We start from the raw sequence: 13,849 nt of genomic DNA, 5'->3' as shown, positions 1-13,849 counted from the left end.
GAAGTCTAAGATGGGAGACTAAGGGCCAGTGATGCTCAGTGCTCGCAGATGGCCCACAAGGAGAGCTCTGCTCTAATGATGCCCCTTGGCAACACCTAACCCTGTGGGTGTTAGTGAGCTTGAGTCACCCGAATGCTCTCTCAATTGGCAACTCAACTTCACTCTGGAAGGCAGGAGTGGAGCAGCCGGACCAGAGATATTTGATCTCGAAGGGCCCGCGGGCAAGCAGCGCAGTGTACCGCGTACAACAGTAACCCACCGCTCGCGAGTTCTCGAATATCTCGATGCTCGACAGAATTGAACTGGATTAAACAAGGGTATCACACAGTTGTACCTAAACCGACCGAAAGGGAGGGAATAGTAAACCTACGCACAGTCCTATTCCCTAGGTGAGCAAGGACCACAACGACCGTACCACTATCCTTACTAACCAGCGATCCCTGGCCCACGAATGGGTGAAGAACTCTAAGTGGGGTGAAGCTCTTAAAATCTCCCTCTAAAAACTTGAATCTAATACATAGAAAGGGAGATAAAATACAGACAGAAAAAAGGGGAAAGCTACAAATACGGTGGAAAACAAACAGAATCACTGAGCCAAAACAAATATAGAATCACAAGACAACTGCTCTCTAGATATTCTGATAAGAAACTAGTACAGTATATACAAAAATACGGAGATAAACACACTAAATGTATTCCGATACCAATAAATCAGATATATGAAACAGAGTGCAACCAGGCGAGAACCTAGCAAACTACGTCAAATAAGGGTCAGTCTGCCAACCTGCACAAGACTGAAAAAACGAATGGTAAAATATATATCAAAACATGGGGAAAAGGAACAGTCTTACCGTCCCCAAGAACAAAAACAAACAAGTAAATAAGAAGATTGAGAAATAAAACTGAAAACACGTAGTAGTGAAGGAAACTGGAGCCGGAGCAAAGCACGTCAGATAGTAACGGCACAACGAAAAAGTGGAAGAACATGGTGGCCACCTTCACGGGAGTCGAGCAAGTGGGGAGACACTACTAGTGATCGAGAATTTAGCAAATGGAAGTAATGGACTGGTAAATGTTTTGGTAATCTGCATAAGTTGCAGGCAGTTTAGACTGAACAATTTCAAGAAGTGTCAAATGGATGCAGAAAGAAAACCATTTTGCATATGGCAACAATTTCATTCAAGGTATAAAGTGGCAATGGCCTCTTTGATAACCAAGGATTTGTGGATAGTTTCTTCAGGAAATTTTTAATTTTTTTTTTAGATTTTTATGACTTTTCTACAGGCTTATAGGGCAGCTCCATTGAGTTGTACTCAAGGCAGCCCAGTCAGAAGACGAGGTTAGGGTGAAAGTTGCACCAGTGAGTTGCAGTCACTATGATGTGTGGTGAGGGCCCATCAAGGGTTCTGGAAGCTTTCAGACAGTAGATGCTATCTGGAAGGCATTTCCTGGCATCTGAGACTAGAGTTTCAAAGAGACATTCCTGTAAATTTGTTTTTTAATTCATAACAAAATATTTGGAACTCTCATCCTATGTACAGACATTTAAAATGAATGTGTTATCTTGTGTAGAGCAGTAAATGTAAATACAAACATAGGTCTAAATTTAAGTCATAGTTGACTGCAGATTTCCAACAAATAAAGAAATAAAGAAATTTGTAAAACTGCAAAAACCAACTGGAACAGTTTTTGTCAGCTATTCAGGACAATGGCTGAAGCAGCTATTGTTTTCCTTCATATTTTGGGCCTTTTTTGCCTCTCCTGTTTTCACTTTTGTCCCCATAGCATAACACAAGCTCCATTCAGGGTACCGTTTTTGGCCTTTTTCTCACCCGGTTCCCTTCAAACCCGGCAGGACTTTAGACTGCCATCGGAAGATGCCTGCCAAATCATCTTGTGATAATGTCATCAGGTGTCAAATTACAAGCAATTCTACTTTGATAATCCTACTCTTTGAAAATCATGACTTCTTGCAGCTTGCTTATCGTAGCAAGTCATTGATTAGAGTTGTGATCCTTGCTTCCGGTCGAAACCAGAAGTGGCCTAAATACTTGAAATGGTGTCAGTTTCTGGCGAGACAGTATTCTTCTAAATTTGAGTGGTGATATTATGAAATTCTCTAGCACCCCCTCGGAAAGTGTAAAAATATATATTAAATATATATCTGTGTTTGGTGTAACTGCTTGAAAATTTGTAGATTTACTGACCCTCAGTATGTGACCCCCTGTATGTGTAAAGTTTGAAACCTGGGATGTCATCAAATATAAATTTGTAAATTTGCTGCAAAAATAGTTCATCCATTTCCTACTCCGCCTCCCATACCATCCATCTCCTACTTCACACTCCAATTCAAATCATCCCATCCCTCTCTACTCTGCCTCTATTCTGTCCTGTCTCATCCATCTTCTACTCCACTTCCCATTCCATCCCCTACTCTTCCCCCATACCCAATCATCCTAATCTGTCTCCCACCCACCCCTTACATGTGTGTAACACAATTAAAAAGTTTTAATATTTGGGGGTTCAATTTCTTCATTGAATAGGTACATACATGTATAATGACACTTCAAAGCAATGATCCTAAAGAGTTTTGACACTGATAAAACTCCAGATTGAAACAAAGAAGCACAAATGACATGTACTGTTACCCATATAACCCAAAACTGTATTTATTAAAAAAAAAGATCTACATGATGAAACCACATTTTACATGCAAAATGATGTAGTCTATCCCACTTGGCCCAATATGTGATGAGGTCAGCCTAGTCTCCAGATTACCACACATGCTACAAAGACTACATAATCATTTCCCCTAGCAAGTGCATACTACTATCATGTGCATGAGGTCAAATTGATCACAATGAGCACCCATTTTAAGAAAGACTAAACCAGAAATAAATGTGCATGCATCACCATATATGTATGTAAGTTTGACGATGATGTGATTTTCTTTCAAGATGTATTTTGCGTTGGGGAGATGTTAATTTACATCACGTCCACCCAAGTAAGCTTGTGAATTTTTTCGCAAGCTCTCAGACAAGCACTGAGCATACAGTGTTTATCGATATATAAGTTGGGTAAGGGCAAAACCCATTGTATAAATGTGATTTTCATAGTTATTTTTTTTACAGGTGCCTTCACTGTAGATGGTGTGACATGTGCCATCAATTTGCACTAAACATATTTGGAGTTGAGTTGTGTGACATAGACAGTCCACATGTACATGTATATTTCATACCTGTATACTAGGACAGATAAATTAATTATGATCCAAGGACTAGGATGAATTTTTATGTGAACAAACAAAATCTAAGTTTTAATAAAAACAAGGATCTATTCCCCAAAATCAGTAGCTCAGGGAAAAGGTTCTTTGAGTGGAAAAAGAAGCTGATACAAAATTCACTTGTTATTTCACTGTCTTATTTCAAATTCCCTGCAATTGACAGGGAAACACATTAAAACATGTGTACGTACCATTCTAAACACTGATATTTGGACTGGGAGTGGGTGGCAATCACTGCTGTTAACAAACGTCATGATGGTTTGATCTTCATTATTACACAGTGTGTTGATGACATCCTGACTCAAGAAAGCCATGGTTAGCAGATCTATCAGAGGATGCAACACTTCTGCTGGGATTCCACCAATGGCAAGATTCAGGAGCTTTCCTGGCAAGTTTAGAAGCACAGAAAGAGATACCATGTATCAGACATCAGAGAGCTGAACAATATAGGATTGTTCCCATTCACGAGCTGTGAATCACAGTGTGATCACTTATAAGAGCTCCTCTGTGAGGGCACGTTGCTGGCTCACACTGGTTGGTACAGCATGAAGTAAGCAGTATTACTCTGTATCTTAATTATGTACAGATTCCATAGCTGGGCAAAAAGAGTGTTGCCTCAACACCATTAACCCCCCAAAGAACTTTGCTGTGTCTTGCTTGATTTTTTTAAACTTGGCATGGATTTAAAGACAATCCTTATTATTACAAACTTGACGTTTGAATTTAATGAGACATACAATTTTGTTGTTACAGTCATTTAAAGAAACCAAAAAATAGAAATATTTTTATAAATTTTACTAAAAGCCCTTGAAACTGCATCTTTGGGTTTCAATTAACTTTATTTAAAATTTTTGTTTTGCGACTATTTTGATGCTTTTTGGTTTTTCTGCTATTGCACATTTGCATATTCATGAGCAGAACTATGATGTCATCCAAGGCACTGAATTTCAATGTTGCACTGATTTGTGCACAGAAAATTTCTAGATTTTTTTGACCATTGCTATGGAAGATTTGATTTTTTTGGGGCAGTTTATTGCTGTGTAAGCATATGGCAATAATCCAGCAAAAATCTTTCTCACAGAAATGTTCCCAGATAGCAAATTTGGGGTTCAAAATTTTAACATGAAAGCATGAAACCTGAACCATGTCTTCCTGGATTTACATCAAAACAAATGCACCCTCACCTGTCCAGAAATGCTTGGTCAACTTGTAATGTTTGAAAAAGTGCACCGTTCAGTTCACGTTACTCAAAAAGATGTCAAAAAGTCTTCATACATGGACGAGAGTACAGAGATACACAAAAAGTGATTCTAAGAAAAATTCATTTCCTGGTTCCTTTAAAGTTCAAAGCTACATGCAAGCTAGCCCACTTGCATTTTTGGCTGACCTGTCTTGGAAAAATGCACCCTGCGCAGGAACAGTATGTTAGATTTTCAAACTGACTGAAAAGAGTTACTCTAATAACTCATTAAGGCTCAACTCCTGAAAAATATGCACTGTGGCGATATCAGGAAAAATGTGGGGGGGGGGAGATTCTGCCCCAAGTGCTCTTTTAGGGTTAAATGTTGAAAAGGGAGGAGTACCACTCTGAGCCACTCAATATTCATGAAATTGTTTGTGGATATATGTACAAGGTATAAGTTTATATTCCCAGGGGCCATGTATACAAGCTGCTGTTTCAGTGCCACATGGGTTAATCTTGTTGGTAAATCTTGTTTTGCAACATTGCTAAAAAGGCAAGGTTTTTTACCTTAAAAAACATAAAACTGAAATTACATTAACCACTTGCTGCCGGGTAGAATTTGTAGTTTTATAACAGAAAACTGGGAGATTTTCCAGATTTTTGTTTAAAAAATTCTTAAAAAATCGTAACTTCATTTACTGAATGTTTACACCCACATAAACGACTATCTAGTGGCTACTCTAATCTAACAGACAACATCTATTAATGCCAGACTATTTCAGCCAGGTCTGCCGCCACGGTAAAAGGAGCTCAATTGTGTGGTGTTACATAAGTTTCTTTTGTTCCCAAAACTGGTGCAGTGCATGGCTGGCGTCTTTTCAACAGGGGCCAGATTATTGTGCAGTGGTATTGTATCGCTCATCACTGTAGCGCTGGAGGGCTTTTGTCCCTGGTGGTAATCCGCTCGCTCTGAATGCCACAAACAGTGGTATAATCTTTCAAAACAATGATGGATATTGATAACTGAACAAATGTTAGCAATTCCCAGCAGCTCGGTCTTTTGGTACAAGTACAGTACTTTGTTGTAAGGCCTAGCTCTTTTGTCTGGTTTTGGGCTCCCCGGTTCTGTGTATAAATCCTATGTGCCCGAAACCGGGCTCCTGGCAGCATATGGCTAAACAGATGGACAGACTGGCTTTCACTTACATGTATCTCTCAGAAATCTGCCCTACATATATTGTGGATTTCAATCATTTTGAAAGGCACTTGTCTGAGCTGATATTTCTTCATTTCCAACTTCAGAACAGTTCCCTGCCAACCTACTGTACCTCCCATGAACTGCATATAATTTTTACTCTAAGGAAACTTGATGTCATGTTGCAAATAGATTTGTGCTGAGAACTACTATGGAGGTGAAACTTTAACAGAAAAACTACAGCGGTCATTTGGTGTAGCTTTTATTAATCTTCAATGTACTCACATCTGGCTCCGTCTAGCTTCTGGTGGGATAAATTATATATGTACCAGTGTTGTATTCGTGTCTATCACAAGTCCTTTCACAAATTTCTTCTCAAGGCCAGTTACAAGTCCCTTCACAAGGCAAGTCATAAGTTACTGAATGAGAGCTGCGCTCATTGAGCGTGCTTGCATACTTACTTGCATGCTTGTATACTGTTACACGTGACTGTCTCTGGCTACATGTATACAGCCAGCGTTCACCACAGTTTCCAACCTTCCTGGTTCAATCAACTGAACTCCCCTTAACTGCAGGGTACCAAACCTTATGGAGTCTTATTCCAACATGAGTCATTATGATCAAGCCTCAAATCGTGACATTTCGTCGGCTATTCACTCCCTGCAAAAGAAACTCAGAGAGTAAATTAAATCACTACTTGAACATGCCTTGGGATCTCTGGAATCTGCAGACTTCAATGCTACAAAAGCCACCCTGAATGAAGCTTTAGAAGCCGTCAAACTCTGGTTTGGGGGGGGAGCACTTCTGCTGCTTCTTCAGACTGGACTGACTTGTGCTCTTTGCTTGGCACCTCGAATGGGCATTCCGTAAGCATATTGCGATGAAGAGTACGTATCCTCCTAGAGCCCATCTGACGCACTGTATATACTGGAAACCCAGGGAGCTTCCGTACGACCACATACGGGGTGTCTTCCCAGTTGTCCCTCAGCTTCCCTTTCCCACGAGGTGTCTTGTTTGCGGCAAGGACTCTGCTGCCTGGTTGCAAAGGTCGTTCTTGAGCTTTCTTGTCGTAGGCGGCTTTCTGTTTGATGCGTGCCCCAGCTGCTGCGGTGTCTGCCTGACGATAAGCATCCTGAAGGTGTTGTCTTAGTCGCTGAACATATCCATGATGATCCCTGTCTTCCGGGGCTTTTACCATCGGTTCGATGAAGAAATCGGCTGGCAGCCTAGGATCCCTCATAAACATGAGGTGAAACGGGGAGTATCCTGTCGAGTCGTGGACTGTTGAGTTGTAGGCGTGAGTCATGGACTCAACGTACATGGCCCAATCTACCTTCCTGGTGGGCTCCAGGGTGCCCAGCATGGAAAGAAGCGTACGATTAAATCTTTCCGTCATGCCGTTCCCCTGCGGATGATAAGGGGAGGTCCTTGTCTTCTTGATCTTAAGGAGCTCGCACAACTCCTGAACGACTTCGGCCTCAAAGCTCTTGCCCTGGTCAGAATGTATGCGCTCGGGGATGCCATAATGAATGATGAACTTTTGCCATAAGAGTTTGGCAACGGTGCTGGCCTTCTGGTTTCGTGTAGGGTAGGCCTGAGCATATCGGGTGAAGTGGTCTGTGACGACCAGGATATGCTCAAAGCCTCCCTTAGATTGCCCCAAAGAAAGAAAATCGATACAGATCAACTCCAGGGGTCGGGTAGTGTGAATATTAACGAGCTCTGCTTGTCTTCTTGTATTGGGAAGCTTCCGTAGAGTGCACCTCTTACATCTCTTGATGTACCTCTTCACATAGGAGTACATACCAGGCCAAAAGTAGCGGCTTCGGATCAGCTCGGTGGTCCTCTCAAACCCAAGGTGCCCCATTTCATCGTGTAGGTAGCATAGCGTCTGGGGTCGTAGTGCCTCAGGCAGGACTGGTAGGGGACCCTCTCCGCTGTCGTCTGCCTTGTGGTAGACGAGCATACCATCCTGCACCGTAAGGCTGTTCCAGGACCTCAGCATCCTCTGGACCACCTTTGGCTCTTTGGTCAGCTGCCTTCTACTAGGTTTGACTCGTTTCAGCTTCAGCTCAATGACCCGACTGATGGCTGGATCCGCCTTTTGTGCTTCTGCCAGATCAAGACCATATCCACACTTGGTTCCAGCGGTATCTTGGTCACTCCCTTGCTCCGTGTTGATGGGCTGCTGGCTGCACTTTGGACTTCAGTTACCCCAGTCTCGGCTGAACTACTCATTTGCTGAATCTGCACCTGTAGGATCGGGGGCTCCACATGGGCGTTTCCAGTTGTATTGGTAGGTACCGGCTCTTCCTGCAACCCTTTTGGGTTTCCATTTCCCTGTCGCTCCGGCTCGTCCAAAATACGTGCTACCTCATCCCTCTGTATTCTTGACAAGGCATCGGCATTTGCATTCTGTTTCCCAGGCCTGTACAGGATCTCCATCTCATACTGGGAGAGGTCGCTGATCCATCGATGACCGTGGGCGTCAAGCTTGGCATTCTTAAGGACATATGTCAACGGGTTATTGTCTGTCATAACGGTGACCTTGCTGCCATAGAGGTAATCCTTGAATTTGTCTGTGATGGCCCAGTGGAGAGCTTTGAACTCCAGTTTATGAGCGGGGTACTTCGCTTCTGGGGCAGAGAGTGTCCGGCTTGCATACGCAATTACTTGTTCCTTGCCATCGATGTGACCGAGGTACTGAACACTCTCTTTGAGGAGGTGACATTTGGCTGGCTTCAGTTTCAGCCCGTGTTCCCGGAGACGAGAAAATACACACTGCAGCCGTTCAATGTGCTCGTCCACTATCGAGCTGAAGACCACAATATCGTGGAGATATAATAACACACTTGAGAAGTTGAGGTCGCCTAGGACTGTTGTCATGAGTCGCTGAAAGGTGGCTGGTGCATTCATGAGGCCAAATGGCATTCTCGTGTATTCAAATAGCCCCATGGGTGTGGTGAAGGCTGTCTTCGGTTGGTCTTGTTCTGCAACTTTGACCTGCAGGTATCCTGACGTAAGGTCGAGGCATGAGAAGTACTTAGCACCTCCAAGGGCATCCCAGGACTCTTCTATTCTGGGCAGTGGGTAGGCATCACGGACCATCTTGGAGTTTAGCCGCCTGTAATCGATGCACATCCTCATCGTGCCATCCTTCTTGCGAACTAGGACAATGGGCAACGCATACGGACTTGTGCTCGGTCGAATTACACCCGACTTCTGTAAACCTGCAAGGTGCTCTCTCACTTCCTGGAACTGATTGGCTGGTATCTTTCTGTATGGCAGTCTGAATGGTGCGTTGTCTACGAGTGGGATTTCGTGCTGCACAGTATCTGTAAAGCCCAAATCTTGTGGATCTTTAGAGAATACATCTCGGTTTTCCTCTAGTAGCTTAAAGACCCGTCCTCTGTCATTCTCATTCAACTTGCCATAATCAATATCCACAGGTGGAACCGCTTCTGTCACACCTTCCACCGCTGATGACTCGTTACAGGTGGCAACATCAGAAGCCTGGGGTTTGCTGTCAGGCCCCACGTGTCTTCCCTCATCCGAAGATACCTCCTCGGCCAGGGCAATAGTGGCTAACCGATCTCCACGTTTAATGACGACATCTGCTAATGATAAGTTGTGGACATGGACATGACTGTGGCCATTCTGGATCTCTGCAAAGGCATTGGCCACCGCAAGGTTCCCTGCATAGGACACATCACCTCCAGCCTCTATTACTGCAGCGAAGGTCCGTCCTCTTGTGTGCCTTGGGGATACCACAGGAACATCTGCCTCCCTACCTGCCTTCACAATGAATGGTTTACGTCTGATATACTTCAACTGCCCGATTGTGCCATCCTTACGAGCCAGATCTGTGCCGTCTTCGTTACAAACCCACTGGAATGCTGCGTGCCAAACGTCAGACTTCCGCTGGATACTCCTCATAAGCCTCTGGCCACACTTTCTATGAAGTGCATCCCGGCCTGCTCTGATTACATTGGTGCCCAGCAATCCTGGTACAGATCTTCGGAAAGTCGTTGCAGGTACGACGAATGTGGGGACATTATGGATAACCTCGCCAAGAACCACAACATCCATCAGGATGAATCCACGGTAGGGAACGGGCTGACCTCCTGTGCCTTCAATGATGACTTCGGACCTTTTCAAGGGTTGGTGCTTTAGAAGGGGATGACTGGCTATGAATTCCTCCGTAATGGTTGTCACCTGTGAGCCAGTGTCTAACAACACTTCACACTCCTGCCCGGATACAGTTACCTTAGTGGTCATCATTGGCCCAATCAACTCGTTCCCTGCTGCTGGTTCCTGGTTCTTGGTAGTAGTTTCAATTTGGGCATTTGTTAAGACGGTTACCTATTGAATGCCCTGCATCAGCAGGTCTTTCTAGTTTAACGGTGCTTGGCGATTTGGACACTGACGTGCCAGATGATCGGGTGCTCCACATCGGAAACATAATCCTTCTCTGCGGGCTACATCAACAGGTGGGCTCCTTGCAGGTAGGGGCTGCCTTGGCCAAACCAGGGGCCCGAACGGATTTCGCGCCTCCAACTTCTCAACCCTCTCTCCCAGGATACGCTGGCCGTCCAACACACGCTGCAGGGTGTCGGTCTGCTTCTGGATGAGAACAGTCAAATCTGCTACTTGGCTGGGGGGCATCGGTGCTGACAGGGTTTTCCCTCTGGACTCGGCAGCCTTGGGGTTGACTGCATTTGACTGGACAGGGTTACTACTTGGGGACGTTTGTTGAAGGAGACGGTATTTCCTCTGCTGGGCCTCTTTTGCAAGTCGTCTCTCCTTGGCAATCACATGCAGCTCACGACGAAGAGCCTTAAAGGTCATCCGTCTCGGCTGCATTGGGGCCAACCGCTGCTTGATCAATTCATCCGTCAGGCCAGCCATGAACTGGGTGGTCAACATCAGATCCCTGTCCTCCCCTAGGGAGTCAGGTCGACCCTGGCGTTGCTTCATCTCTTCCACCCTCCGCAGCAGAGCTTCCAAGGCGATGGCGAAATCGCACCCACTCTCCCCTGGTTTCTGGGTCCTTGCGTAGAAGCTTGCGATTGGGGAGGATGCAAGATGGTCTTCTCCAAATTCTTCCAGAAGCTCGGTAAATGCAGCTGCAACAGTAGGGGATGCTGGGGAATGGCGCTCCAGGTTCAAGATGACGTCTCTGGCTCGTCCACTAGTGTGCCGCACTAGCTCATGGAAGCACACTTGCTCCGGCTGGGGCCCTTTCATTTCCAGGAGGTACTTCATGTCACGTACCCAGTCCTCAACTTTAAGAGCATGTTTTTTGGACCGCCTTCCGGAGAAGGTGGCGACATTCTTCAGCTGATGACTGGTGTATGTGAATGGGGTGCACACTCGAGGCCCGGGGATGGGATCGAAGCCTGCCAACTGTAGAGGGGTACTTGCAGCTGGCTGAACAATGGGAAGCGATGTATACTGGGGGTTACTGGCGCTCGTCACAACGGGGGTCACCACTGGTTGACTCTCAGGGCTGCTACCTGTCAGCAGTGGTTGCGGCTCCATCCCAAAGTGGAGCTTCTGGGTGTCAAAAGTGGTGCTGGCTGCGGCAATTGTTGCGCAGCGAAGTGAGATGCCCCACATTGGGGTGTCAGAGTGGGAGGTCCGCTTGGAGTAGCCATCCTACACAACTAAGCTTTCCAACTTCTAGCACTGTGTTGGGTTTGTTTGGAAAAAAAAATTCCTATTGACCGATTGACGCTACGAAAACTACAAGGGATTGCACACAAAAACTTCCTTTTTTGCGGAAACAAAAAAAAAGAAATTAGTGGTTCTTTCCGAATGTGAAAAGAGAAGGAGCTGGGACAATCGAAAAAGAAAATAGTTGGCTGCGTTTCTTCAAAGAAAAACGAAAGTCTTTACCCGGATTCTCCACCAATAATAACTAAAAAAAAATGTAACCTGGAATTTTGGCACAAGTGAGATTCAACAGAAAAAGAAGCAAACGAACCGGGTTCAAAAACAAATCGCGAACTAAATTTTTATTTCGATTCCAAAGGGTGTAGAAAAATGACACGACAAAGGATAGAAACTTGGATTATAATTCTGGAAAACTTTTAGATGATTTGCCAAACTGAAGATTGCTAATTGAAATTCAACAACGAAAACGTGAAAACTATTTGTTTCCTTTTTCCAAAATGGATCAACTGGAGGATCAAAAAAAGAAATGCAGAATATGCAAACAAATTGAGATCACCAAAAAAAAAACAAAACGGAAAACTAAATAAAACAAAAAAACAAAACCCAACACAGCACCCAAAGAGGATTACTCGGTGCGCAATCTGACTAACATCCTGAAAAGAAGAATACAACAAACATGCAAAAATGACGAGTATAAGTGGCAGGATAACTGTAAATTACTACAAAGCCCAACTAGTAAATAATAATGCTTCAGAAAGAGTAGATGCACCAACACTACTAAACCATGGGGAAACAGTCAGGAGCATATCCATTTCGATCAAGCTAGTGCCAAACTATAAACAAAAAGTCTCCACTGAGAGTTCCTTATCACTTAATGAGTCCCTGAGGCAAACTAACTTTGGGGACCAGCTGCCAAAACCACAAAGTTTATATTGTGCTACAGAGCCTGGTTTACCTCATCTACTGGACCATGAACAAATACTCATAACACATGCTTCCCTTTAAAGATAGAGTGGGTCTAGTCCACTTAAAGAAAACTTTTTTGTGGTGCTAACACGTGTATTTACATCGGTAAGGCAGTGAAGTGTAATTATTTGAAACTACAGACTTACACAAGTCTATTACCAGAAAAACCAAGCCATGGGAAAATTCCTCAGACAAATAGATTTGCTCTCAGAGTACTTAGTGCATGTGAAACTTCAGTAACTTCAAATACATCAAGTGTTCATGTTCTGTGTATCAACCGACAAATTAAAAACTAATCAAGAAAACATCTCTGCAGTCACATGCATTTAAAACCAGCAGAGCTCTACTACATCTTCTAATAAAGCAGGCTAATAATTCTTCATCAACTCTCGCCTCTAGATTATCTGAAAAAACTAGACTAAGTTAAAAATACACAAAAGGTAATCCAAAACTCAGTGAAGAACACGTAGGAATATTAAAATACCTGCAAGAATCATCAAAACTTAAGAAATGGGGACTCACCAATATAGCGGGGCAGACAAACTTTCTGGGCTAGTACATAAGTGTGGAGAGAGAAAGTCAGTGCAGTCTGCACCGATCCATGCCCGTCTGCTGAATGAGGAATTTCTCACAAAGGCTGTGGGAAAACTAATAAGACCCTCTTTGTTTCAACTGGTGGCTCTGCAATGCCCTGGGGCTCAGCTGCCAACCCATATGTACCTGGGCAATGTTTATATCAGGGAACACTACTTATAGCTAAGGCTAATGCACAAACTAAGTGGGGGAAATCTTTGCCTGCAACATCAGCAGTGCACTGAGCCAGGTTCGTGAACAAAAGACAGTTATATAACACCGCACAATCTGGGCTCTGTTTACAAGGCTGCAGGCATGACTGAAATACTCGGGCGTCAATGAAGGTCACCTGTCAACTTAGAGTAGTGCCTAAAGATTACTTGGTGCGGCTATAAACGACCATTAAATGAAATGATGAATTTTTGAAGGATTTTGAAAACGGAAAAAATGATAGTCATGCCGGCCCTGGCATGAAGTGGTTAATTCTGCGCAGTCAGTCTGCCAAAAATAATCATCCTCTCCATCTCAGCATATGTTTCTCTTCAGACTTGAAAAAAAAGTGAAATAAAGAAATGTATCTAAAGCTTTTGCAGTGGAAATGGGATTTCCAGTGTTTGGAATGGATCATGAGTCTGCTTGGTGAAGGTTTTTAGTCCAAGAAAATAAAAAAATAATGAAACCTGGCAAGGAATTATGGGGCGAGAAATTATATACCCCATCTAAGCCATGCAAAACATTCTCCAGTCGGGGATATAACGTATTATGTTTTAAGGAAGTTCTGGGAAAATACTGAGTTTGGTGAGAGAGTTTGGCGAATCTTTTCTCGAGTCTGGGACAATAATTTGAAAATCGGGATAAATTTGAGGTGGGAAAATCATGATTCTGAACCCGGGAATAATTCATGAGCCATTTAAATATATTGAAAGCTCTTGTGAGAGTACTGTGGAGTCATCACAGCCATTTCTCTGAGTCC

General features: G+C 43.8%; 2 protein-coding genes across 7 annotated transcripts in view; both read right to left on the bottom strand.

The window, feature by feature from the left end:
* LOC147798573 (uncharacterized) overlaps nucleotides 1-13,849 on the bottom strand; it is a 143,997-nt gene that overhangs the window by 31,685 nt on the left and 98,463 nt on the right. For all 6 annotated transcript variants that reach the window (XM_087138939.1, XM_087138940.1, XM_087138942.1 and 3 more), the window contains one exon: nucleotides 3,475-3,668. In XM_087138939.1, coding sequence (XP_086995065.1) covers nucleotides 3,475-3,668 — 194 coding nt within the window. The remainder of the gene's footprint in view (nucleotides 1-3,474; nucleotides 3,669-13,849) is intronic.
* Nucleotides 10,003-13,847, bottom strand: LOC147798575 (uncharacterized). Its single transcript, XM_087138946.1, has 2 exons — nucleotides 12,826-13,847; nucleotides 10,003-11,990 (listed from the first exon to the last, which is right to left on the bottom strand). Exon 2 carries the CDS (start codon nucleotides 11,278-11,280, stop codon nucleotides 10,054-10,056), a length of 1,227 nt encoding a protein of 408 aa, XP_086995072.1. The 5' UTR covers nucleotides 11,281-11,990; nucleotides 12,826-13,847; the 3' UTR covers nucleotides 10,003-10,053.

Source organism: Acanthaster planci, linkage group LG07 (assembly GCF_054643075.1).
Source record: "Acanthaster planci isolate LZ-2023a linkage group LG07, COTS_SCS, whole genome shotgun sequence".
Lineage (NCBI taxonomy): Eukaryota > Metazoa > Echinodermata > Asteroidea > Valvatida > Acanthasteridae > Acanthaster > Acanthaster planci.
This window is presented reverse-complemented; position numbering and strand designations above follow the sequence as displayed.